The sequence below is a fragment of the Lepidochelys olivacea genome (assembly GCF_965140295.1).
Source record: "Lepidochelys olivacea isolate rLepOli2 genome assembly, chromosome: 1".
NCBI lineage: Eukaryota > Metazoa > Chordata > Testudines > Cheloniidae > Lepidochelys > Lepidochelys olivacea.
In genome coordinates, this window is record NC_140411.1 from 141,120,536 (window position 1) to 141,147,377 (window position 26,842).

At 42.9% G+C, this 26,842-nt stretch overlaps 1 protein-coding gene across 2 annotated transcripts in view; it reads left to right on the forward strand.

Annotated features, from left to right (window-relative positions):
* Nucleotides 1–26,842, forward strand: part of CDKL5 (cyclin dependent kinase like 5) — a 208,359-nt gene that overhangs the window by 114,327 nt on the left and 67,190 nt on the right. For both annotated transcript variants that reach the window (XM_084650302.1, XM_084650303.1), the window contains exon 5: nt 24,993–25,038. In XM_084650302.1, coding sequence (XP_084506428.1) covers nt 24,993–25,038 — 46 coding nt within the window. The remainder of the gene's footprint in view (nt 1–24,992; nt 25,039–26,842) is intronic.

A 26,842-nucleotide genomic window follows, 5' to 3' on the forward strand; every position in this document is an offset into this window, starting at 1 on the left:
ATTCTTTCCCTGCCTTTGCGATAACGGTCTTGTGTGATGTTAGGCAAGTGACTTAAACCAGACTTTTGATAGGTGGTCACTAATTGTATGTCCCTCATTGTCTGGTGACTGACTTAATAATGTGAGGTCATATTAGCTAAAATGCTGAGCACTTAAAGCTGCAACTAAAGTCAGCAGGAGCTGTGCTTAAAATGTATATATAGCAGTTCAAGTTCAGAGTACTCTGAAAAATCAGGTCCTCAGTGTCTCAAATTGGGTATGTGAAATTAATGGATACTTTTAAACTTAGTTGACTGTTAATGGGGTTTGGGCACCTTAATGCCTAATTCCCTTTTGAAAATGAAATGTAGGCATTGCAACATGAATGCAGAAAAGCTAAATACCTTTAAAAATTTGGACCTCTGTGCTTCCATTCCCCATTTATAAAATGGGGATAATTCCCCTTCCCCTCACAGAGGAGTTGTGAAAATAATTAATGTGTTTGAAGCACTCAGATACTATAATAATAAATAATTAAGAATTTTACTTAGTTCTCATAGCACTTTCTCAAAGAGCTTTACCACAGCGTTAGGTATAATTATCCTCATTTCGTAGATAGAGAAATTGAAGTACTGAGTTGGGGAATGATTTACCTGAGGTCACCCACTACGCCAGTAGCAGAGCCAGGCATAGAAAGTGGGTCTCCCAAGTCCAGTGCTTCACCCCCTGGACCAAACTGCCTCCCCTTGCCTTCACACTGTCTCAGCTCCCGAGGTGAATGAGTTCAGGTACTCAGGCCCTGATCTTATAGGCTCACTTTCCACCCACCTGCTGTAGTGTAGTACCAGATGTGTAGTCCTGCTTTTCCTCCTCCTACTCCTGGAGCTGCGATGAGAAACCAAGCATGTGCACCGTGGTGGGGTTGTATCTATCTTCCTGTGTTGCTGCATAGGGCTGAGTCATAGTCTTTTCCTTAAAAACCATCCAGAAAGGATCCTATGACTATTCCCAAAAGGAATCCAAGCCTTAAATATGTAGGAAAGTAAAATGGTAGTCTGGCAGCTCGGAGGGATTTGTCATAACTCCGTGAGGCAGACAAGATATTGTGCAGACTGCCTCAAGCAGAGAAAGAAAAGACCCCTTTCTTCTCCACAAACTGAGATGAATGAGCTTGTAGCAGAGATCAAGGCATTGAGCTGATACTTACTCCAAGATGCTGGTCATAAAAAAGGATGTGGCTGACCTCAGTGAGAGGGGTCAGCATAGTTGAAACTGGGATAGGAAAGAATGATGATGTGGTGGTGAATCTGTGGGATGGTTTCAAGGAGTTAGAGATCGGGACAAGATGGGATCTGTAAAATGATGGGAGAATCATGGAAAAAAGGACTAATGGGAAATAAAAGGAGCCCCTGTGAAGACTGAGTGCTTTTGCTCTATTAGTACAGCACATCATTAAAGAACTTTAAAATCTGAGGATAGAAGATGAAGTAGTTGCAGACTGTGCCCTCAGATCTCTTTCTCCCTACCAATTCATCGAATCACCCTAGGTATATAATTATAAAATTGCATTCCTAACAACAACACAGGCTAGAGAGCAAAATCCAAATATTTCAGGATTTATTAACTACTACATGGTGAGTGCATAGTGAAATAGAAGAAGGAACTAAAGATCTAAAATACAGATGGGATTTCCCACTCAAACTTATCTTCTGCCAGAAAAAATAACCTTTGTTGTTAAAAATCTAAAAAAGGGAAAAAAGTTCTGTGATCCTTCTGTGTACTTGAGGAAAGACATAATTAGTTGCCAGGGGAGACACCAGAGGAGCAAGGGGAAATTGTGTGGCAGGCTGTCAAAGCTGAAGTAGGAAGAGATTCCCAAATAAAACCAAGGAATTGACTCCATCAGCTGCTCTGAGGACTAAATATGTTGGTTGCAGTTAGAAAAGGAGTACTTGTGGCACCTTAGAGACTAACCAATTTATTTGAGCATAAGCTTTCGTGAGCTACAGCTCACTTCCTCGGATGCATACTGTGGAAAGTGTAGAAGATCTTTTTATATACACACAAAGCATGAAAAAATACCTCCTCCCACCCCACTCTCCTGCTGCTAATAGCTTATCTAAAGCGATCACTCTCCTTACAATGTGTATGATAATCAAGTTGGGCCATTTCCAGCACAAATCCAGGGTTTAACAAGAACGTCGGGGGGGGGAGGGGGAGTTAGCAAAAAACAAGGGGAAATAGGTTACCTTGCATAATGACTTAGCCACTCCCAGTCTCTATTCAAGCCTAAGTTAATTGTATGCAATTTGCAAATGAATTCCAATTCAACAGTTTCTCGCTGGAGTCTGGATTTGAAGTTTTTTTGTTGTAATATCACAACTTTCATGTCTGTAATCGCGTGACCAGAGAGATTGAAGTGTTCTCCAACTGGTTTATGAATGTTATAATTCTTGGCATCTGATTTGTGTCCATTTATTCTTTTACGTAGAGACTGTCCAGTTTGACCAGTGTACATGGCAGAGGGGCATTGCTGGCACATGATGGCATATATCACATTGGTGGATGTGCAGGTGAACGAGCCTCTGATAGTGTGGCTGATATTATTAGGCCCTGTGATGGTGTCCCCTGAATAGATATGTGGGCACAGTTGGCAACGGGCTTTGTTGCAAGGATAGGTTCCTGGGTTAGTGGTTCTGTTGTGTGGTATGTGGTTGCTGGTGAGTATTTGCTTCAGGTTGGGGGGCTGTCTGTAGGCAAGGACTGGCCTGTCTCCCAAGATTTATGAGAGTGTTGGGTCATCCTTCAGGATAGGTTATAGATCCTTAATAATGCGTTGGAGGGGTTTTAGTTGGGGGCTGAAGGTGACGGCTAGTGGCGTTCTGTTATTTTCTTTGTTAGGCCTGTCCTGTAGTAGGAGACTTCTGGGAACTCTTCTGGCTCTATCAATCTGTTTCTTCACTTCCGCAGGTGGGTATTGTAGTTGTAAGAATGCTTGATAGAGCTCTTGTAGGTGTTTGTCTCTGTCTGAGGGGTTGGAACAAATGTGGTTGTATCGCAGAGCTTGGCTGTAGACGATGGATCGTGTGGTGTGGTCAAGGTGAAAGCTGGAGGCATGTAGGTAGGCTAGATTCAGGGCTGGAACAGTATGAACAAGATAGCGGTATACTTCTCTTCCCCCCACCTCCAGACCACAGACAAGGAAGGCAGGTAAAAGAAACCTTATTGTGAAAAAAATTTAATATAGTGTCTATATATGCTCCACATCAAGAGTAGACATTATTAATCAACAGTTTCTTTCTTCATTCTAGGCAAGTTTAGATATCTTAAAAAAACCATAAAACAAAAACAGATAAGGATAGCTATCACAGATAAAGCATCTGTCCAAATGCCATTTAGTAGTGCATTATTATTGTTTAGTGGCCTATTTCCCTGTTAAACCATGTACAAATATTACTTAAGAAGTGCCATACAGGGTCAGACCAATGGTCCATCTAGCCTGATATCCTGTCTCAGACAGAGGCCAGTATTAGAACTTCATGGGGAGTGTGCAGAACAGGGCAATTTTGGATAGATCCGCACCTGTCTTCCCCTCCTGACTTCTGGTTTTGGCTAATAAATTAAACTAAAACACTGCTTACACATATACGTGCCGATCAGACAGGCTCTCTGTCACAGGCAGATCTGCCTGATCAAAGGCAGACCCATGTACGTTGTTAGTGTTAGATTTTTATAGAGCCTTTGATCAAGTAGAGTGGGATTACTGATGGCAGTTTCAGAACAATAGGGAATTGAATACAACCTTCTCAGATTAATAAAATCACTATATTTACAGCCTTCTGCAGGCTGAGGATTAATGGATACATGTTAGAAATTTACACTTCTACAGTGGTACCATCCAGAGATGATCTTTCTTCCTGCTTTTTCCATTCGGCATGGATCCACTTACCGAAAGAATATGCTGCAATAAGTACTGAAGTAAAAAGGATAGCTGATGTCAAAGACAAAATTTCAGTATGTGCTGACAGTATTATTTTGTAACTTGTGAAGCATATATAATATCATATATAATTATGTAATTAATATAAGGGTATTAGACTAGATTTGACTTGCAGGTTTAAGTGGCAAAATATGAGAAGGATCACACCACAGGAATGTGGAACTAGTAAGTATGTAATACCAATAAGTATGTATTTGGTATATAAGTAATATAAGGCTGTAATATAAGACCTGCAGGCTCTAGGTGTATAAGAGATGTAGCTTGGCCATAGAAGGCCTCAGGCATGAAACAGGTTGGTATGACTAGCTGACCAAGAGAGAACCCTGTACCAGTAAAATATAAGATTACAGTAAAAGATGTGTTAAGGTACTGATGTTCTGGAAACTATGCAAAAATAAATTGGAAAATGTGTTGCAATGGATCAGTTAATACCCAAAGATGACTGGTAGTAACATCAGGGGAAATTCTGTAGTGACTGCACGTTACCATAATAATTCATTGACATAAATGCTAAGGAGAAACTAAGGAGTTAGCCTAAAAAAAAAACCAAAGCACCCTGCAATTAGTGAGGTGTAAAAGGACAGATGATAAAGAAAAGGGGCTGAAACCATTATGCATGAGCATAAGATACAGGGGGCATCAGTATAACATGCTATAAATGCTGTATTCTGGCCTGCATGCCTTGGGGGAAGGAGACAAGTAGGACAACCACTGGTGGTGGTAAGAATACTGGTTGACATCTCAGGGTCCCTACTAGGAAGTGTAAATAATACCCGTATTAGGACTAGACATGCTGTTAGCCCTTTCTTTCCTGTTATAGTGGAGTGTTTTTGATATTATTTATCTGCTTATTAAGAGTCTTACTAAAAGTACTTACAAGTTTTCAAATGTCTATCAGATATGATTATTGTTCCACATGTGCTCTTAAGGTCCCCCATGATACGCCTAATGATGATTCTCACCCTGCTAATCCTGATACTGTAGTTAACTAGGAGGCCAACCTCTTAACCCGTGTCACTTATATAACTAATATAAAAACCAGTCTATCAATAATTCTATATTAATCCAAACATCAAATTGATTTAAATCATGATTTAAATCACTAGTCAGGAAGACTCAATTTAATCATGTTTTTCTACATAAAAGTGCATTCTTGTTGGTTTTTATAAACTTAATACATATTCTTCACAACTCAGAGATAGATGTAGGTTTCATTTTTAGTAATTACACACTATACATTTTTAAACAATGATTTGTTTTGAAAACTTTTCAGATTAGTTTTACAGCTATATCAGAAAATGAAGGATTGTGTGGTTATTTCATTTACTAAAGGTAGTTCACCTCCCAATTTATCTCCAGTTCAACAGGTTAATCATTAATATTTCCAGGATTTTCTTGCCATGATGTATTAGGAGGAGAACATCACCAGACAGACATTTAAGTTTTAGTTAACTAAAACAACAATGTTCAGTATTCTGGATTTTTTTCTTCAACAGCAAACGTATAATATTTTAACAAAACAGAAGTCCCTCACTTCTCACATTTATCTCCAGACTTCTTCTTGTCCAGATCTCCTTGTCTGCCCCCAACAATCTTCTATTCATTGGACTTTTTGAAACTTCTCACTTTAGAGAGAGGTAAGGGATTGACTCTGTGTACACAAATTTGCAGAGGGACAATAGAGTTGAGGTCTGTTATTTCTCACCTCTATATATTTATTTTAAAACATTTTTGCTGTTAACAACCATGTTACCTCTGGAGAAACAAATCCACAGTTCGAGAACTGCAAAACTAAGCATCTCTGATGATATCTTCTAGACTGAGCACTGAGTCCACTGGTTAGATATAAAGATTAACCTAAATAATCTATACAGAAGCCCCTGTGGAACCCCATAAAATTGGGTCCCTAATCCATGAACTGTTGGAACTCATTTACAAAACTTTTCTTAAACATTACATTAATATATTGTCTCCTACTATAGAATTAGAATTTGTAATCCCTATTCCATGATGAGATATTTGAGCTATAATTTATCTTAATTAAAACTATCTTTAGATAAGTTTTTCTCAAAAAGCATTTTATCAAAAAAAATCTGATTTTTAAATTAAAAAAATCTTTTTTTTTTAATTTATTTTAAAAAAATCAGATTTTTATCCATCCTGATTCCCTTCAGGAAACAACCAAAGAATTAGGGTATATCTACACTGTAATTAAAAATCTGCAGCTGGCCTGTGTCAGCAGATTCAGGCTCGCTGGCTGTTTAATAACAGTGTAGACATTTGGGCTCAGTCTGTTGCCTGAGCTCTCGGACCCTCCCCACCTGCGGGGTCATAGAGCCGTGGCTCCAGCCTGAGCCCGAATGTCTACGCTGCAGTTAAACAGCCTGAGCCCTCCAAGTCCAAGTCAGCTGATATGAGCCAGCTGTTGGTGTTTAAATGCAGTGTGGACATACCTTTAGTTCAATTAACTTTGGACCCTGACACTATTCCAGACTCTTAAGTCTGAAATGTTGGGTATAAACTTTTCAGCATCAGAAAAACAATTGGTAGGCAGTAAATTGCTTTTCAGTTGACCATAGGTTCAAATAGATATCTTGGAGTCCAGCAGCAAATTGATACTGGTAGTTATATGTTTCCGTAATAAGGTAAAATTAGAATCATTCTAAAAAAGGCTTGGGAGAGATGGAACAACACTAATTTACTATGAATAGGCAGGATACCTGTAATCAAAGTGAACATTTTACTTAAAATTCTCCTTTCTGTTCCAAACACTTCTGATTACTGTATTGTACAAATGCTTTATATGGAGGAAACCAAAAACCTGGCATAATTAGAGGAATGGCGGTTTCAAACAGTAAAGCACTATTCTTAGGCTGATAGGAGCTGTTGTTGATTAGCTTCAACTTGACCCGGTGTTTTTTCTGGGTGACATTCAGAGCAATCTGATGGTTCAGAACTAAATATTAACAAATTACCTTGGATTCAAAGAATAGCTTATTCTCAAAGCGTAAACTGTTGGGTGGGGTAAAAAGCTCTTCACCTCCTTTTACAGCCCGTTCAGTCTCACTGACGGAATTCCATCTAACAGGATTAAAGGACCAAAAAAAAAAGTTGCCCCCACCACCTTCCCTCTGTTCCCTGGGAGATGGCAGTAGCCAGTGGGAATTATTTGGGTACTCTCCAGGTGCAGTCAGTGTGTTACATGTACCTACATTAAACGGTGGAGGCAGTAGCTGGGCCTGCTTGTCTGTGATATGAGAGCGTGTGGTGGATTACGTTGAAGTGTGTGACAGAGCTGTGATAATGATGTAAGGAGATCTGTTTTCCACCCTTTTGGGGGTGAAGGAAGGGAGGAGGCACGTGTGTACCTTCAGGAGGAAGTATGCATCATTTTTATGGGGTTATATCAGCAGTAGGGCACAGGGCTTTTATTACAAAGGATATTGTCAGTCATAAAGTGGAATATGAGAGGATACTAATGCTTTAATGATTAAATGGTGTAGATTGAGATGGTATCCGGTGAGTAAGGGTAAGGGAGTTGTAAAAGGCTGTGAAGTGGATCTAAAACTTCTAATCTTATGTGGTATTCTAATACCATCCTAATCTTGTGTGGTATTCTTTCTGGGGAGATGGCTAAGTGTGTGAGTGTATGCCAGGATCTGGAACCTCCTGAATCTTAAAATGCCAAGGGCCAGTGTGCAGTACATGCACTGTATGTGCATATTGGGGCATTTCTCAAAGAGGGTAGAGGGAAAGTGGCATGTGCAGCTCCCCACCCTCTTTCGTCCATTAATAGCGTTAGATGGAATCCTGTATGCGAGAATAAATGGGTTGCAAAAAGAGGTGAAGAGCTTGTACATTTCAGCAACTGTGGGGTTTTCAGAGTAAAGGTATGTGCATTAAGGGGGCGTATTGGGGCATTGCTGAAAGAGGGCAGAGAGAAAGTTTCATGGGCAACCTCAACACTCTATTTCCTAGTTTTCAGAAGTCTGAGTTTTGCTCAACTCTGCTTTCTGCAAGGGGACGATATACCACCAAGCAACCTCAACTCTGTATTAGCATACTTTTTTTTTTTTTTGCCATTTAATGTATAAATATTTGCTCACTAAGGGTATGTCTACACTACGAAATTAGGTCGAATTTATAGAAGTCGGTTTTTTTGAAATCGGTTTTATATATTCGAGTGTGTGTGTCCCCACAGAAAATGCTCTAAGTGCATTAAGTGCATTAACTCGGCGGAGCGCTTCCACAGTACCGAGGCAAGCGTCGACTTCCGGAGCGTTGCACTGTGGGTAGCTATCCCACAGTTCCCGCAGTCTCCGCTGCCCATTGGAATTCTGGGTTGATATCCCAATGCCTGATGGGGCTAAAACATTGTCACGGGTGGTTCTGGGTACATATTGTCAGGCCCCCGTTCCCACCCTCCCTCCCCCCGTGAAAGCAAGGGCAGACAATCATTTCGCGCCTTTTTTCCTGAGTTACCTGTGCAGACGCCATACCACGGCAAGCATGGAGCCCGCTCAGGTAACCGTCACCCTATGTCTCCTGGATGCTGGCAGACGCGGTACGGCATTGCTACACAGTAGCAGCAACCCCTTGCCTTGTGGCAGCAGACGGTACAGTACGACTGGTAGCCGTCATCGTCATGTCTGAGGTGCTCCTGGTCGCCTCTGTGAGGTCGATCAGGAGCGCCTGGGCAGACATGGGCGCAGGGACTAAATTTGGAGTGACTTGAGCAGGTCATTCTCTTTAGTCCTGCAGTCCTATTGAACCGTCTTATGGTGAGCGGGCAGGCGATACGGACTGCTAGCAGTCGTACTGTACCATCTTCTGCCAGGCAGGCAAGAGATGAGGATTGCTAGCAGTCGTATTGTACCATCTTATGCCAGGCAGGCAAGAGATGAAGATGGCTAGCAGTCGTACTGTACCATCTTCTGCCAAGCAGCCATGAGATGTGGATGGCATGCAGTCCTTCTGCACCGTCTGCTGCCAGCCAAAGATGTAAAAGATAGATGGAGTGGGTCAGAACAAGAAATAGACCAGATTTGTTTTGTACTCATTTTCCTCCTCCCCTGTCTAGATCACACTGCAGTCACTCACAGAGAAGGCGCAGCGAGGTAAATCTAGCCATGTATCAGTCAGAGGCCAGGCTAACCTCCTTGTTCCAATAACAACGATAACTTTGGTGCGCCATTTCTTATTGGAACCCTCCGTGCAGTCCTGCCTGAAATACTCCTTGATGTACAGGCACACCCTTTGTTGATTTTAGCTCCCTGAAGCCAACCCTGTAAGCCGTGTCGTCAGTCGCCCCTCCCTCCGTCAGAGCAACGGCAGACAATCGTTCCGCGCCTTTTTTCTGTGCGGACGCCATACCAAGGCAAGCATGGAGGCCGCTGAGCTCATTTTGGCAATTAGGAGCACATCAACCACCACACGCATTATCCAGCAGTATATGCAGCACCAGAACATGGCAACGCGATACCATCGCGAGGAGGCGACGTCAGCGCGGTCCCGTGAGTGATCAGGACATGGACACAGATTTCTCTGAAAGCATGGGCCCTGACAATGCATGCATCATGGTGCTAATGGAGCAGGTTCATGCTGTGGAACGCCGATTCTGGGCTCGGGAAACAAGCACAGACTGGTGGGACCGCATAGTGTTGCAGGTCTGGGACGATTCCCAGTAGCTGCGAAACTTTCGCATGCGTAAGGGCACTTTCATGGAACTTTGACTTGCTTTCCCCTGCCCTGAAGCGCATGAATACCAGGATGAGAGCAGCCCTCACAGTTGAGAAGCGAGTGGCGATAGCCCTGTGGAAGCTTGCAATGCCAGACAGCTACCGGTCAGTTGGGAATCAATTTGGAGTGGGCAAATCTACTGTGGGGGCTGCTGTTATGCAAGTAGCTCACGCAATCAAAGATCTGCTGATATCAAGGGTAGTGACCCTGGGAAATGTGCAGGTCATAGTGGATGGCTTTGCTGCAATGGGATTCCCTAACTGGTGGGGCTATAGACGGAACCCATATCCCTATCTTGGCACCGGAGCACCAAGCCGCCGAGTACATAAACCGCAAGGGGTACTTTTCGATAGTACTGCAAGCTCTGGTGGATCACAAGGGACGTTTCACCAACATCAATGTGGGATGGCCGGGAAAGGTGCATGACGCTCGCATCTTCAGGAACTCTGGTCTGTTTCAAAAGCTGCAGGAAGGGACTTTATTCCCAGACCAGAAAATAACTGTTGGGGATGTTGAAATGCCTATATGTATCCTTGGGGACCCAGCCTACCCCTTAATGCCATGGCTCATGAAGCCGTACACAGGCAGCCTGGACAGTAGTCAGGAGCTGTTCAACTACAGGCTGAGCAAGTGCAGAATGGTGGTAGAATGTGCATTTGGACGTTTAAAGGCGCGCTGGCGCAGTTTACTGACTCGCTTAGACCTCAGCGAAACCAATATTCCCACTGTTATTACTGCTTGCTGTGTGCTCCACAATATCTGTGAGAGTAAGGGGGAGACGTTTATGGCGGGGTGGGAGGCTGAGGCAAATCGCCTAGCTGCTGGTTACGCGCAGCCAGACACCAGGGCGGTTAGAAGAGCACAGGAGGGCGCGGTACGCATCAGAGAAGCTTTGAAAACCAGTTTCATGACTGGCCAGGCTACGGTGTGAAAGTTCTGTTTGTTTCTTCTTGATGAAACCCCCCGCCCCTTGGTTCACTCTACTTCCCTGTAAGCTAACCACCCTCCCCTCCTCCCTTTAATCACCGCTTGCAGAGGCAATAAAGTCATTGCTGCTTCACAGTCATGCATTCGTTATTCATTCATCACACAAATAGGGAGATGACTACCAAGGTATCCCAGGAGGGGTGGTGGAGGAGGGAAGGAAAATGCCACACAGCACTTTAAGCACAGCACTTTAAAAGTTTACAACTTTAAAATTTATTGAATGACAGCCTTCTTTTTTTTGGGCAATCCTTTGTGGTGGAGTGGCTGGTTGGCCGGAGGCCCCCCCACCGCGTTCTTGGGCGTGTGGGTGTGGAGGCTGTGGAACTTGGGGAGGAGGGCGGTTGGTTACAGAGGGGCAGCAGTGGCAGTCTGTGCTCCAGCTGCCTTTGCTGCAGCTCAACCATACACTGGAGCATTCTGGTTTGGTCCTGCAGCAGCCTCAGCATTGAATCCTGCCTCCTCTCATCACGCTGCCGCCACATTTGAGCTTCAGCCCTGTCTTCAGCCCGCCACTTACTCTCTTCAGCCCTCCACCTCTCCTCCCGGTCATTTTGTGCTTTCCTGCACTCTGACATTATTTGCCTCCACGCATTCGTCTGTGCTCTGTCAGTGTGGGAGGACAGCATGAGCTCGGAGAACATTTCATCGTGAGTGCGTTTTTTTTTCTTTCTAAGCTTCACTAGCCTCTGGGAAGGAGAAGATCCTGTGATCATTGAAACACATGCAGCTGGTGGAGAAAAAAAAAGGGACAGCGGTATTTAAAAAGACACATTTTATAAAACAGTGGCTACACTCTTTCAGGGTAAACCTTGCTGTTAATATTACATACATAGCACATGTGCTTTCGTTACAAGGTCGCATTTTGCCTCCTCCCACCGCGTGACTACCCCCTCAACCTTCCCCCCTCCCTGTGGCTAACAGCGGGGAACATTTCTGTTCAGCCACAGGCAAACAGCCCAGCAGGAATGGGCACCTCTGAGTGTCCCTGAAGAAAAGCGCTCAATTTCAACCAGGTGACCATGAATTATATCTCACTCTCCTGAGGATAACACAGAGAGATAAAGAACGGATTTTGGTTGAATGCCAGCAAACATACACTGCAATGCTTTGTTCTACAGTGATTCCCGAGTACGTGTTACTGGCCTGGAGTGGTAAAGTGTCCTACCATGAAGGACGAAATAAGGCTGCCCTCCCCAGAAACCTTTTGCAAAGGCTTTAGGACTACATCTAGGAGAACCGCAAATGCCAGGGCAAAGTAATCCTTTCACATGCTTGCTTTTAAACCATGTATAGCATTTTAAAAGGTACACTCACCAGAGGTCCCTTCTCCGCCTGCTGGGTCCAGGAGGCAGCCTTGGGTGGGTTCGGGGGGTACTGGCTCCAGGTCTAGGGTGAGAAACAGTTCCTGGCTGTCGGGAAAACCGGTTTCTCCGCTTGCTTGCTGTGAGCTATCTACAACCTCCTCCTCATCATCTTCTTCGTCCCCAAAACCTGCTTCCGTGTTGCCTCCATCTCCATTGAAGGAGTCAAACAACACGGCTGGGGTAGTGGTGGCTGAACCCCCTAAAATGGCATGCAGCTCATCATAGAAGCAGCATGTTTGGGGCTCTGACCCAGAGCGGCTGTTGGCCTCTCTGGTTTTCTGGTAGGCTTGCCTCAGCTCCTTCAGTTTCACGCGGCACTGCTTCGGGTCCCTGTTATGGCCTCTGTCCTTCATGCCCTGGGAGATTTTCACAAAGGTTTTGGCATTTCGAAAACTGGAACGGAGTTCTGATAGCACGGATTCCTCTCCCCATACAGCGATCAGATCCCGTACCTCCCGTTCGGTCCATGCTGGAGCTCTTTTGCGATTCTGGGACTCCATCATGGTCACCTGTGCTGATGAGCTCTGCATGGTCACCTGCAGCTTGCCACGCTGGCCAAACAGGAAATGAGATTCAAAAGTTTGCGGTTCTTTTCCTGTCTACCTGGCCAGTGCATCTGAGTTGAGAGTGCTGTCCAGAGCGGTCAGAATGGAGCACTCTGGGATAGCTCCCGGAGGCCAATACCATCGAATTGTGTCCACAGTACCCCAAATTCGAGCCGGGAACGTCGATTTAAGCGCTAATCCACTTGTCAGGGGTGGAGTAAGGAAATCGATTTTAAGAGCCCTTTAAGTCGAAATAAAGGGCTTCACTGTGTGGACGGGTGCAGGTTTAAATCGATTTAACATTGCTAAATTCGACCTAAAGTCCTAGTGTAGACCAGGGCTAAGGACATAAAGGAGAATCCTATCTTTCTCAAGAGACAGAGAAAGATGTTGACAGAGAAACGCACATTGAGGAAAGGTTAGTGATTTGGGGTTAGCAATTTTTGAAAGCTGCTGAGGGAGATAGGATCACAAGTCCTTTGAAAATCCATTGGATATGTACTCCTAAATCCCTTAATTGTTTTTGGAAAATCTCTTCTCTTCTCTAGTTTTTGTGGATCCTCTCTGTTTTAAGATGCTCCAGTGAAACTTAAAATAATTTTATAAAACAACCAGCAACTGAGGTGTTGAGAAAAGATAGGAAACTTAATTCGTATGTCCAGGGCATGAGGTTATTGGGCAGGAAAACAGATCAAATCTGTAAACAGTCTTCCTAAAGACCCATTAGTGATTCATGTAGGTCCAGTTAATGACGTGGCCTTCCAAGAACCTGAATCTTTACTAGCATTTATTATTATTAGCACTTCTTTTATTAACTGGGAATTGAAAAAAGGAAACACTTCCCTGTGTTAGTACTGGGCACATTATAGTTTAGGATGTAGTGATGATGGAAAAATGAATGTATCAAATTAAAACTCCCAAGAAGGGAGGAAAAAAGTGGTAACATGTAGGCAACTGGATTCTGTCTATTGAATTTTCAGCTAAGGTGTATTCATCTTTTTTCTGCAAATCTTTTCAAATATCTTTATATTTACCCAAATTACAGCATTCATGATAAGCATTCCTTTATAAAGGGTAAATAATTTCATCTCCTTATTGTAATGGTTCTGTAGGACTCTGGTGAGACTTACGTAGGGACACTGGTTAATTTTCATTATTTAAGTTTTCATTTGGTTATTTGTGGGATAATTGACAGGTCATTCCTGCACATTTTATTGCCGCAAAAATGCGATATTTGTGCAGGCCAGAAAATCACATGCAACACTGGTTTTGTTTAGAAAGGCCATTGGGTCAGGAAGATATTTTTGACTGAGTTCTGTTGTTGGGGTGGTGGGAAGAGGGGAAGGGATTTTGTTCTTTTATTTTTATTTTTTGGCTATTTTGTGACAAAGTAAATGTGCCATATGTAATCCTAGTTTAGTGGACACTAAGTGAGATTGCAAGCTGTTTTTATGTTGTGAATTAAATTTTATGGGTAATAAATATATCTCTTGTGCAATAATTCTGATTATACTTTTTTTACTTAATACAGCTTTGAAACTTTATTATGCAGAAGAAAAAAGTTGCTTTTAACCATCTTAATTTAAATGGAACAAGCACAGAAACAGCTTCCTTACCTCATCAAATCTTTTTTTTACACTTTCCCTTTATTTTTTAGTAGTTTACATTTAACACAGTACTGTACTGTATTTGCTCCCCCCCCCTTTTTTTTTTGGTCTCTGCTCCTGCCTGATTGCGTACTTCTGGTTCCAAATGCGGTGTGTGGTTGACTAATCAGTTCGTAACTCTGAGGTTCTACTGCATACTCAATCACTATGTTGGGAAGGTGAATTGTGTTTAGATTTTGCACCATGTGTCCGTCAGAATAGGGCCTCACTTGTGCCAATGGGCTATCGACGCCTAGATTGCTAACACAACAGGGGGCGAGAGGCTGGGGAAAGAAACCAATCCTAAGATAAAGCATAAGACAGTTTGGTCAATTTCTTATGTCAGTTCACAAACATCTCCTTCCCAATGAATCTAAAGTAGTCAACCCTTTTAATCTACTTCTCCACAAATTATGTAACCCCAATATCTGACTAACACTCTTAACTACCTAAGATAAACTCCTACATTTATAACAGACTGTATAGACTGAGTGCAGTTCAAGAAGCTTGTGCACTTTGGTCTGTTTTATGTCTGTATACACCTAGAACTTGGAGGGCAGTTTGAAACCATTAACTATGGTAGACACATGTACAGTGTTCTACAATCTTCGTTAACAACAGTAACTGCTGTTTCAAATCCACTCTACTTTCTGTTGTACTTTACAACAATCTTGATTGGAACCTGTTACAAAAGAAGAACACACACTAACTCTGTGACCATCTTTAGAGCACATACTAGTGTATGTACAATTCCTTACTAATTAGCTGCCTGGTTTGAGGAAGCAGTCAGATGACTAATTTGGGTCAGTGCCCAAGAGAAAGTCTGTGTTACTTATCACCAGATCTTTGCTCAGCTGTCAGCTTTCACATGCGGGAGTTCACAGCAGGAACGAACACAGGTGGAGTGAAGGATGGGCATGACTGTAGTCTTTTCCTGGTGCGCTAGTTGGCAACCCGAATTACTGGAAAATAGAGACAGTTAAAGATGCCTACATCTGAGATAGGTACTTGATGTCACCAGGAAGACTCCCAGATGCCTGGCCCAGGACCTCAGTCTTCTCCGTTCCAGGTGTATTTTGGCTTTCGGGAAGTGATGTGCTGAAGGAGACAGGCTGTTTTATCCCATTTCTGCTGGGTAGTCCAACTTGGTTCCTCTTCTTGGAAGTGCTGGTGTGGACCAATCAGATGGCAACTCATATTTCTTCTGAAGAACAGTTGTTCCCTCTCACTATCCAGTCATGGAATAAGGCATCACCTTTTGAGTACTGGCAACTGGGGCTGGAATTTTCCAGTCTCTTTGTGCAACATATCTTGTCAGAACTGCTTGTATAAGACAAATTGGCCATAGCTGTTGGTCCAACCATCTTGGGACATACCTTGAACACTATCTGGTTTATTTTTGTCAGCAACTTACCTCCACAAGTTGGTTTCATTGCGCCGCTCTGCAGTGTATTCCTGGGCCAACTTTGCAATTATGCTTGCTCAAGTTGCATTTCCTCCATCAACTCGCTGCTAGCTGTGGAAATGTCCAGTTTTAAGTTAATAGAATATGGAACTTTTATATAAATTATATTATTCTCTTTAAACATGTTTTAACTGTTAATTATACAATGCAAAGCCACTTCAAGAACTGTTGTTCTACAGAACAACTATATAAATCTTCCACTTCTGTTCTTGTTTTAACAGCAGTGGTGAGTCCTTGGTAATATGAATGAGCTGAGTCTGTGCATTATTAATCACAGTTACATTTCTGATTATTCCACTCTGTGATCAAGACATAATTTGTTTTTCAGTTTTTATTTTCTGTCTCAGCACAGGTTTATTTCACTTACTTGATAGCATAAGCTTGATTGGCTACATTAGCCTAATTTCAGTTTGTCACTAAACTAAAATAAATCAGTGTGAAAAACTTTTTTCCTCCCTATTGGGATTGCCCTGCCATTAAAGTTTATACTGCTTTGCCCAAACTGTATCACTTTTAGTTGGCTTCCCTTTGATACATATAACTTCATTTAATCACTGTATTGGAGTCCATCAAGTTCCCTATTTTTCTCTACTGTATCAGGCAACATCATATAATATCTTCACGTTTGATATAATTTGTACACCAACAGTACATTCTTGTAAAAGGCTGCTGCAACTCTAAGTTTCATCAGACAGAAGAAATCTTGACATTAGTGCTTGAGATTTTTTCTCTCAGCCTTTTGTCCTATATTTTCTAAACAGCCTGTGTGACTGGGCAGTTTATAAACAGTAATAACTTTGGGGGCTTAGTTTCTAAAACAGATACCCTGAGGTACTAGCATTATAGTAAAATAAATAGTTTTCTGAAAAACATCATCTTAGCTATATTTTTTAAGGACTTGTTTCCTGCTCTGTGCCTGATGTCAGAGCTGGCAGATGGGTCATTGATACATAAAGAGAAACTTGTTTTACGCCATTAAAACATGTTCATATTGATTCTTTCTTAATCTAGGACTTTTCTGCCAATCCTGACATGAGGTTCAGCTTGGCAGGTGTGACATGTCGGAGAAAGAGAAGTTAAGGTGGTAGGACATGTTTCTCTATCCAGACAAAAAATGGCCACAGGTTCTGCCACCCTTGCTTATATTGAGTAAAACTGTACTCCTCGATTAGTCCCACCAGTGACATTAGGGACTTTTGTAGGAAACAGATGAAGGAAACAAGTTAAATTTGTTTCTGACACAATTGAAATTTTACATAATTAACAGCAAATAAGAAATGAGGTGACACCTGTGCTTTCAGTTGTCATGTTTCATGACTTACTTGGGTGGAAACATACGAATGCTTTGGTATTAGGAAATTTATCTGATTCATAGACTGTAAGGTCAGAAGGGACCATTGTTATCATCTAGTCTGACCTCTTGCACCTTGCAGTCCACAGAACCTCACCCACCCACTCCTGTAATAGACCCATAGCCTCTGGCTGAATTATTGAAGTCCTCAAATCATGGTTTAAAGAATTCAAGTTACAGAGAATTCACCACTTACACTAGTTTAAACAGGCAAGTGATCTGTGCCCCATGCCACAGAGGAAGGCTGAACCTCCTTCTCCCCACCCCCGCAGTCTCTGCCAGTCGGAGAAAATTCCTTCCCGACCCCAAATATGGCAGTCTGTTAGACCCTGAGCATATGGGCAAGATCCACCAGGCAGATACCTGGGAAAAAATTCTCAGAGCCCTCCCCATCTAGTGTCCCATCTCTAGCTGTTGGGGATTTTTGTTACTGGCAGTCACTGATGGACCATATGCTATTGTAGGCTGTCCTATTATACCATCCACTCCATAAATTTTTCAAGCTCAGTCTTGAAGCCAGTTAGGTTTCTCCACCCCCCTCCAACTCCCCTTGGAGGGCTGTTCCAGGACTTTACTCCTCTAATAGGGATCCTGCACCAATGATCAAAAAAGGATATTTGATCATAGATTCCAGACATGCACCATGTGCAGAGTTCAGACTTACTCACCACTGTTGAAGAGGACATGCAGGTGAATGAAAGACTGTAACAGAGGTGGATTTAAGCAGCAGGCCACAACTTAGCCTCTATCTCCATTGTTATCAGTATAACAAGTTTTATTATTATAAATTAATATTATCTTAGCCTCTTTCTCCATTGTTATCAGTTCACCCCCTCTCATGTGCCAGACATTTAATTACAGTCAGTGTGCGATTAATGGGCTCAAACCATGTAACCAATAATTAGTGGAGGACCTTCTTAAACATAACCTAAGACTGGGCTTGTTTTTCAGTTTTCTCCCTTGCCTTGGTCTGTGAAGACTTCAGATCTCCCCTTCTCCTTACAGGTAGGGTTGCCAGGTTTAGTTGGACATATTCCTGGAGGTTTCATCAAATGACATAATCTTTAATTGAAGATCAATCTTTAATTCCTGGAGACTCCAGGACAATCCTGGAGGGTTAGCAACCCTATTTACAGGTAGAAGAACCCCCAGCTATATCCAAGGTCTTGCTGGCCCTTTTAGCCTTCATCTGCACTCAACACTGGCTGTAAATCGTAATGAACTAAACATTCCTATATTACCTCCTCACATTAAAATTCCTGTTCTTACTCCTTCTAACCTAAACTGTGACTGCACAATGCTGCAAGGAAGCAAAAAAACCTTCCGGATCCCTGTTTATTTGGGGCACCTGGAAAAAATTCTTTTCTGATCCCCAAAACAGGCAATTAGTCAGACTCTCACCATCCTAAAAACACAGCTCAGTATGCCTCAAATATAGAGGGTGGGAAGGGGCAGCAGTAGCAACAAGATAGCATGTAGGTGCGGGAAGGCTTTCAATTCAGAGAGAGAACTGAGAGTCCCAGCTGGCTCCACTAATTGCCCCCTCCCCATACACACACACACACACACACCTGGCCAGTAGAAGGCAGAGAAGCCCCTCCTTGAGACAAACACCCACATGCACATTGAGACACAAGAAGGAGCTTGACCACAGAATGTCTGAGCATGAGCTCTTCCCCCTCCCAGGAGCTGGCCCATTCCTTTGTTTGTCAAACCAAGTTTTCCCCCTTTCTGATGAGGCAGGGAGAGGCAACCCCAGAACTGACAATCTGCCTGCCTGCATTGAAATGGTGTTAGAGAGCTGTTGGGTTTCTGCACTAGAAAGGAAGCATGACTACTCTGTCCTGGTCACGTGGGTGGAATCCACAAAGGTCCCTTCAGCCCAGACTTAGGTGCCTATCTCCGAGAGAGGGTCAGGACTCTACCCCCAATCAGCATCACCTATTGACTGACTTAGGTGGCTCTTGTGGATCCCATTCCTAGGTGCCTTCTCTCTCCCTTCACAGTATAGGGAGTCTAGGTGCCTAAATTGGCTTTGTGGGTTATAGTGTTGTTCCAAGGTCAGCTCCCAGACTGCTGCGCTGGGCATCACAAAATGGGGAAGAGATGGCCAGCCCTCTGTGGAGATAGAGGTGGTTAGGGACTATTTAGAAAAGCTGGACGTGCACAAGTCCATGGGGCCGGACGAGTTGCATCCGAGAGTGCTGAAGGAATTGGCGGCTGTGATTGCAGAGCCATTGGCCATTATCTTTGAAAACTCGTGGCGAACCGGGGAAGTCCCAGATGACTGGAAAAAGGCTAATGTAGTGCCAATCTTTAAAAAAGGGAAGAAGGAGGATCCTGGGAACTACAGGCCAGTCAGCCTCACCTCAGTCCCTGGAAAAATCATGGAGCAGGTCCTCAAAGAATCAATCCTGAAGCACTTGCATGAGAGGAAAGTGATCAGGAACAGCCAGCATGGATTCACCAAGGGAAGGTCATGCCTGACTAATCTAATCTCCTTTTATGATGAGATTACTGGTTCTGTGGATGAAGGGAAAGCAGTGGCTGTATTGTTTCTTGACTTTAGCAAAGCTTTTGACACGGTCTCCCACAGTATTCTTGTCAGCAAGTTAAGGAAGTATGGGCTGGATGAATGCACTATAAGGTGGGTAGAAAGCTGGCTAGATTGTCGGGCTCAACGGGTAGTGATCAATGGCTCCATGTCTAGTTGGCAGCCGGTATCAAGTGGAGTGCCCCAAGGGTCGGTTCTGGGGCTGGTTTTATTCAATATCTTCATAAATGATCTGGAGGATGGTGTGGATTGCACTCTCAGCAAATTTGCGGATGATACTAAAATGGGAGGAGTGGTAGATACGCTGGAGGGGAGGGATAGGATACAGAAGGACCTAGACAAATTGGAGGATTGGGCCAAAAGGAATCTGATGAGGTTCAATAAGGATAAGTGCAGGGTCCTGCACTTAGGACGGAAGAACCCAATGCACAGCTACAGACTAGGAACCGAATGGCTAGGCAGCAGTTCTGTGGAAAAGGACCTAGGGGTGACAGTGGACAAGAAGCTGGATATGAGTCAGCAGTGTGCCCTTGTTGCCAAGAAGGCCAATGGCATTTTGGGATGTATAAGTAGGGGCATAGCGAGCAGATCGAGGGACGTGATCGTTCCCCTCTATTCGACATTGGTGAGGCCTCATCTGGAGTACTGTGTCCAGTTTTGGGCCCCACACTTCAAGAAGGATGTGGATAAATTGGAGAGAGTCCAGCGAAGGGCAACAAAAATGATTAGGGGACTGGAACACATGACTTATGAGGAGAGGCTGAGGGAGCTGGGATTGTTTAGTCTGCAGAAGAGAAGAATGAGGGGGGATTTGATAGCTGCTTTCAACTACCTGAAAGGGGGTTCCAAAGAGGATGGCTCTAGACTGTTCTCAATGGTAGCAGATGACAGAACGAGGAGTAATGGTCTCAAGTTGCAGTGGGGGAGGTTTAGATTGGATATTAGGAAAAACTTTTTCACTAAGAGGGTGGTGAAACACTGGAATGCGTTACCTAGGGAGGTGGTAGAATCTCCTTCCTTAGAGGTTTTTAAGGTCAGGCTTGACAAAGCCCTGGCTGGGATGATTTAACTGGGAATTGGTCCTGCTTCAAGCAGGGGGTTGGACTAGATGACCTTCTGGGGTCCCTTCCAACCCTGATATTCTATGATTCTATGATTCCTGTGATTTCCTAGGCACCTAAAAGTTAGGAGCAGGACACTCAGCATTGCAAAACCTCAGTCCCTTCATGGATCCCACCAGTGGTCTCATGGCGTATGGGCAGCCAGTTCGCATCTGACCTTTCCTACAAATAGAAAGTCAAGTGTATTCAGCAGGATTTATCTTTAGTTGCATAATTATTATAAGTTTGTACTTTTCCTGTAGTTTTTTATAATGCTGAATAGTTGCAATTGGATAATATATAGATGTCTATGTGATAGCTGAAGGCACCACTGATGTTAACAGGCATTTAAGTACTGCATTATGCTATGTATGTGTCATCTGTGGCTTTCATGTCTTCATAATGTTATAAAGTTAAATACTGTGGCTAGATATTTTGTAAAGGGCTGGTTAATTTTGTCCCTTTATGACAAATGTAGCTAAGATAAGAACGGATGAATGGACTCAAATTTCATGCTTCAGAGTATAAACTGATACTTGTAGAGGTCAAAAAGATATCCCCTATTCCATTTCCTCCATCACAGCCCTCATTAGGTGGTTTTTTTTCCTCTTGGAAACCTTCTAAGCCTCTGATGTACTGATGCAGTCAGAGGCAGGATACTGGACTAGATTGTCCATTGATAGGAAAATACTGCATTTATTCTTGAGGGACTGGGTCTTCTGCAACTTGTGCAGCAAGCTAATTCCTAAGGTAGATCACACAGTTAAAAATAGAGTAATGGTTCCTAAAAACCTAGATAGATAAAGAAAAGTTAATTCTCAAGGAGAAAAGATACGTTATCAACACAGTTCCTCAAATATCCTGCTGTTTAGTTGCCATTTCTACTGTTGATTTGTTTTTAAAATTATTTAATTATGTAATAATATGAAGTTCCTCTTAAATATTTAATCATTTTACTCAAAATCCTAAACAATAAGACAGAGGCAATTTGTTACATGCTCATTTTTAATTACTTCATCGTGATAAAAACTAAATTGTTTTATAAGCAATATAAGTAAAAAGGCTCCCAAGATGAAAATTTGTTAAATGTAACAATAGATTCAACTTCTTAACTTGTTGAGATACATTAATAATATGATTTCCAGATAGTATGCATGAGAAAAGCCCCTCATTTGAAAACTCCATGCCTCTTGGTGAGCCTTGCTGAAAGTAGAATAAAGTCCCTGATCCTGCAAAGAGTTAAGCATGTGCTCTATGTACTGTGAAGAGTCTTGTTGAGTGCTATGGGATTACTCACAGTACGTACAGTTAACCACTTGCAAAAGTCTTTGCTACATTGGAGCCTAAGTACATGTTTACTTTTTTCTCAAAACAGTGCTTTAAATAATTATTCAAAGTGTACAGTAACAGTCAGCAGAACAGCCTCCATGAATAACTTTGGTTTTGCAGAAAGATGGCTCTGTAAGGTGGATGGATGTATTTGACACTGAGATCGCTCATGGGTGATGTTACAACTAGTAAGAATAATTTGCTCAATTTAGGTTAGACTAACCTAATTAATGAATGAATAATTTATAATTAAATGTATGTGTGCTGCTGTATTTGAAGTGAGAGATACAAACTTCTCAGAATGCAGTTCTAACTACAATTCAATATTATGTCCTCAGCCTTGTCATCCCTTTTTTCTGTAATTGGTGAGCAGAGCTGTTTCTTGATCAGTTTTCTCATTTCAGCTGGACTTACGTAACGCATAAGCTTTCAAATTAGGCCAATATATTTCGGATGCGTTTTGGCAGGACAATGTACTGTGAGAGATGATCAGGAACTAACAGCAAAAATGATTTCCACATGAGTTGCTTTTGTTAAATTAACTTTCCTCATGAGGCCATAGTCGGTCATTAAGATCAATGCACAACATAACACTTGCATGGTATTTATACCAAATCTGGCATGGTGATCACAAAATGAATTTATTGCCACATGATTATTTTGTTTTTACATAGCATGAACAATATGCCTGATGCTTCATAGGGTTGCCAAGCGTCCGGTTTTCGACCAGAACAACCGGTCGAAAAGGAATTCAGGTGTCTCCGATCAGCACTGCTGACCTGGCCGGTTGGTGGTGCAGCAGGGCTGGTGGGCTCTCTGCCCGGCTCCATGTGGCTCCCAGAAAGTGGCGACGTCCCTCCAACTCCTAGGTTGAGGGCCAGCCACGGGGGCTCTGCGTGCTGCCCCCGCCCTGAGCGCCAGCTCCACAGCTCCCGTTGGCTGGGAACTGTGGCCAATGGGAGCTGCGGGAGCGGCACCTGTGGGCAGGGCAAGTGCACAGCAGAGCCTGCTGGCCAGCCTTCAGCCTAGGAGCTGGATGGACATGTTGCTGCTTCCCGGGAGTCGCCTTAGGTAAGTGCCACCCAAAGCCCGCACTCCTGACCCCCGTCCCACACTCCAGCCCTGAGCCCCCTTCTCAGAGCCCACACCCCGCTCCCCCTCCACTGCCCCAGCTCTGAACCCCTCAGCTGCAGCCCGGAGCCCCCTGCTGCACCCCAAATCCTGCACCCCCAGCCAGAGCTCTCACCACACCCTCCAAACCCCTCAACCCCAGCCCCACCCCAGAGCCAGCGTATCCAGCCGGAGCCCTCACCCCCTCCTGCACCCCAATCCCCTGCCCCAGCCCTGAACCCCTCATTTCTGGCTGCACCCTCAAGCCCACATTCCCAGCTGGAGCCCTCACCCCCTCCTGTATGCCACCCCCCCCCCCAGCCCAGTGAATATGAGCAAGTGAGCGAGGGTGGCGGAGAGCGAGCGATGGAGGGAGGTGGGATGGAGTGAGTGGGGGCAGGGCCTCGGAGAAGGGATGGGGCAAGGGTGTTCAGATTTCTGCAGTTAGAAAGTTGACAACCCTTTCTAAGGCAGCATAAAGGCGGAGTGCCCTGAACTTCTGGCTCTGAGCATTTTATGTTTCTGCACTAACAGCTCTAAAATAAATATGCCACATCTTTTTTATTGATTTGAATATTGCTAATATTAAGACTTTCATAAGGATCTCAAAGGACCTGAGTCCATTCCCACTGAAATAAATGGTAGTCTTCCAACGTGCTTTTATAGACGAATAAACTGTTCATTTAGGATCACATATTGTGGACATTTGGTGACATTGAATGACAGAGAGCAGATGCTTTAATAATTAGTTGTGTGCGTGTTTTCACATTTGTAAATATAACAAGTATGAACATGTTCCAAAATGACTTAACTGTTTTGCTGCTGGCCCCTAATTCAGCCTCTGTACACTGACAGACCTCAGGATTGTGTGAAGTGCTGTTACCTCTCTGGAATATTGGCATTTTAGAAGAGATGTACTACTACATTTGGTAACGTAGGGACTTTCTTGTAGCAAGTTGCAACATCCTATACAGACAAATACATGAGACAGCAAGTAAATCTTTTATATTCATATGTGTCCTATGTCAATAGGCTGTATATTTGTTTTAGAGGGTATAGGATGCTCCAGTGGAAATAAACTAGAGATGTTCAGGAGTAAAATGGGTACAATGTGGTGAAGATCAGTTTAGATGAGACTCCTTTATGGGTGCAGAGGCAAGACTAGATGACTCAAGAGGCTCTTTCAGGCTGTGTTACCTGTAGTTCTGAGGTAGGCACACAGGCCACCATTTTCAGAAGTGACTAGTGATTTGGGGTGATTAGTTTTAGCTCCCCAACCTTGAGGTACCTGAAAGGGGTCTGATTTTCAGAAAGCACAGAGTTCCCACCTGCTGGAAAACTCTCATACCTTTTAGGTGTTTCAAGTTGGGGACCCAAAAGCACTAATCAGTCTTGTAAATTTTGGCCATCACTTAATATTTTTAAATTTGGGTGTACAAATATAGGCACTTAAATCCATATTTGATTACCTAAATAAGTGGCCTGACTTTCAGAGCAGCTGAGCAATGGGAGCTACAGGTGCTCACTCCTTTGAAAACAAGGCCATTCATTTTATGTATCTGAATATGCATTTTTGGTGTCTAACTTAAGAGTTTCACATTTCAGTGTCTAATCATTGCATATTTGTTGAATAGGCTCGTATACTGCAGTTGGCCGAATCATTTAGATTTTTACTAGATTCTGTATTCAGTCTTTTTTGCTTTTGTGTGTTTTTTGCAAATGTAAAATGAAAACACTGTATTTAATCTGGAAATTTTATTTGATCCAAGTGCTCAGAAAAAAATCTTGCCTTTCTCATCTCCTGTTTTGTTTTTGTTTTATAGGAGACGCATGAAATTGTGGCTATCAAGAAATTTAAAGACAGTGAAGGTAATTGCTTCCTCTGTGATCATTTTTGTAAATAAACATGTTGCAGATACTTGATGAAAATACAAGACCTCACATATGAGAGATGACTTAAAATGACAACCTCGATGATGGTGCGTTAGCTGTACTAGTGTCCTGTGCTTTGATACATCAGCTCCTGTCTGAAGGCTAGATTGTGTCCTTGAACTAGGTTGCCACACAAAGGAATAAGCTCCATCTCCCAATCCCTACCTTCCTCTCCTGTGCAGACATATTAGCATTGCCTGGATTATGGTGCCAGGCAGAGTATCAAGCGTAGGGACTGGGGTGGATACAGGATAAGGAAATGAACAGAGCAAAGGCTCTGTCCCCTACTGTCCATGCACTGACTGTCAGAGCTGGCCAGGCACAAACAGGGGAGTAAGTCAAGTGTGAAGTGACTTTCTTCCCCACTATAGATCAAAGGGGTAGCGATTGAGGAATTTTTACCTCAAGAGGCATAATTCCTTCCTGGGATGTTGCAGCTATGTCCCACCACTTAGGCTGTGTTGGCCTAATGACTAATTATAACCTTAATTATATAGCTCAAAAATGCTACCCGTTAGATTTTGGTGAATGTTTTATCTGTGTTGTTTGCCATGGGATGTGGCCATGAAGATGCAATTGGTTGTCAAGGATGTATCAGGAAAGTTAAATTTACCTCTGTGTTACTTAATCCAGTGCAAACTCTAAGCAACACCAAGATGCCTGGATAATGTATTCAGCAAGTCTTTTAGCTTTGTCATTCACAAGTCCTGTTTTATACCCAAAGCAGAAAATACTGGCTGAAATGAATTGTGATGATCCCTATCAAACAAATCATCACAATATTTCGGAATAGTTTTTTCAGGACTGGAGCTGGCTGTTGAAGAGAGAACCCTGTCTTAGAAAACAACTCTCTGAGCTCTCCACAGGATGTTTATTCTGCTCAGATTTCAGGAACTACATTGAGTGGCTTATAAACACGATTATCTTTCTTTCTTTTTGTCAGTAAATGTCAATAAGTGTCATAAATCAACATAAATTTCACCGTACATATAAATTAATAAAAACCAAAAAAGCTTTAAACCAAACATCAATATAATCCACTGAAATTGTTTTAAGAAACAGAATGTTGTCAAGCCTTACAGTATGGAAGACAACTGCTGGCTGGCTGGCTTTAGTTAGTTAACATTTATACTGCATTATTGCCCAGAGAACGGCCAGGTCAGGGCCCCATTGTGCTAACTTATAGGAAATGACAGTCCCTGTCTTAAAGAGCTTAGAATCTAAAAGAAGTCTAAGATTGAAATCCTAGACTCCATAGAACAACAGGTTCAGATCTTTATACATCAACTTTAGCCCTTCCACCTTCTGAGATAGATGAATTGTGTATCTGTATCATTGAACACTATATTGAAAGTCTTTTGTGTGAGACCTTTAGAACAGAGATTCTGTGGGCTCTGCATTGCCGTCCTTCCCATGGCTAGTAGAGATCTATGGTACTTTTCAGAGTGGTATGGGTTTGTCCTTAAATCGTTGACCAAAAATGACCCTTTTTCCCCATTGTTTGCAGTGTGCTATGCACTGAGTTCCCATTTCATTGATGATGTCCATTGTGTACGCATAATTTGTAACGCATGTTAAGATTCTTCAGGATGAGAAGCATGTAAATGCAAACAATTATTGGATAACCAAAAATTTTTAAGAGCGGTGGGGTGAGGGATATCAAGTTTACACATGATTGTACAATATTTTCCCTCTTCTGATGCAGAGCCAGCCAAGCAGCAGAGGGAGCCCAAGTTAAATC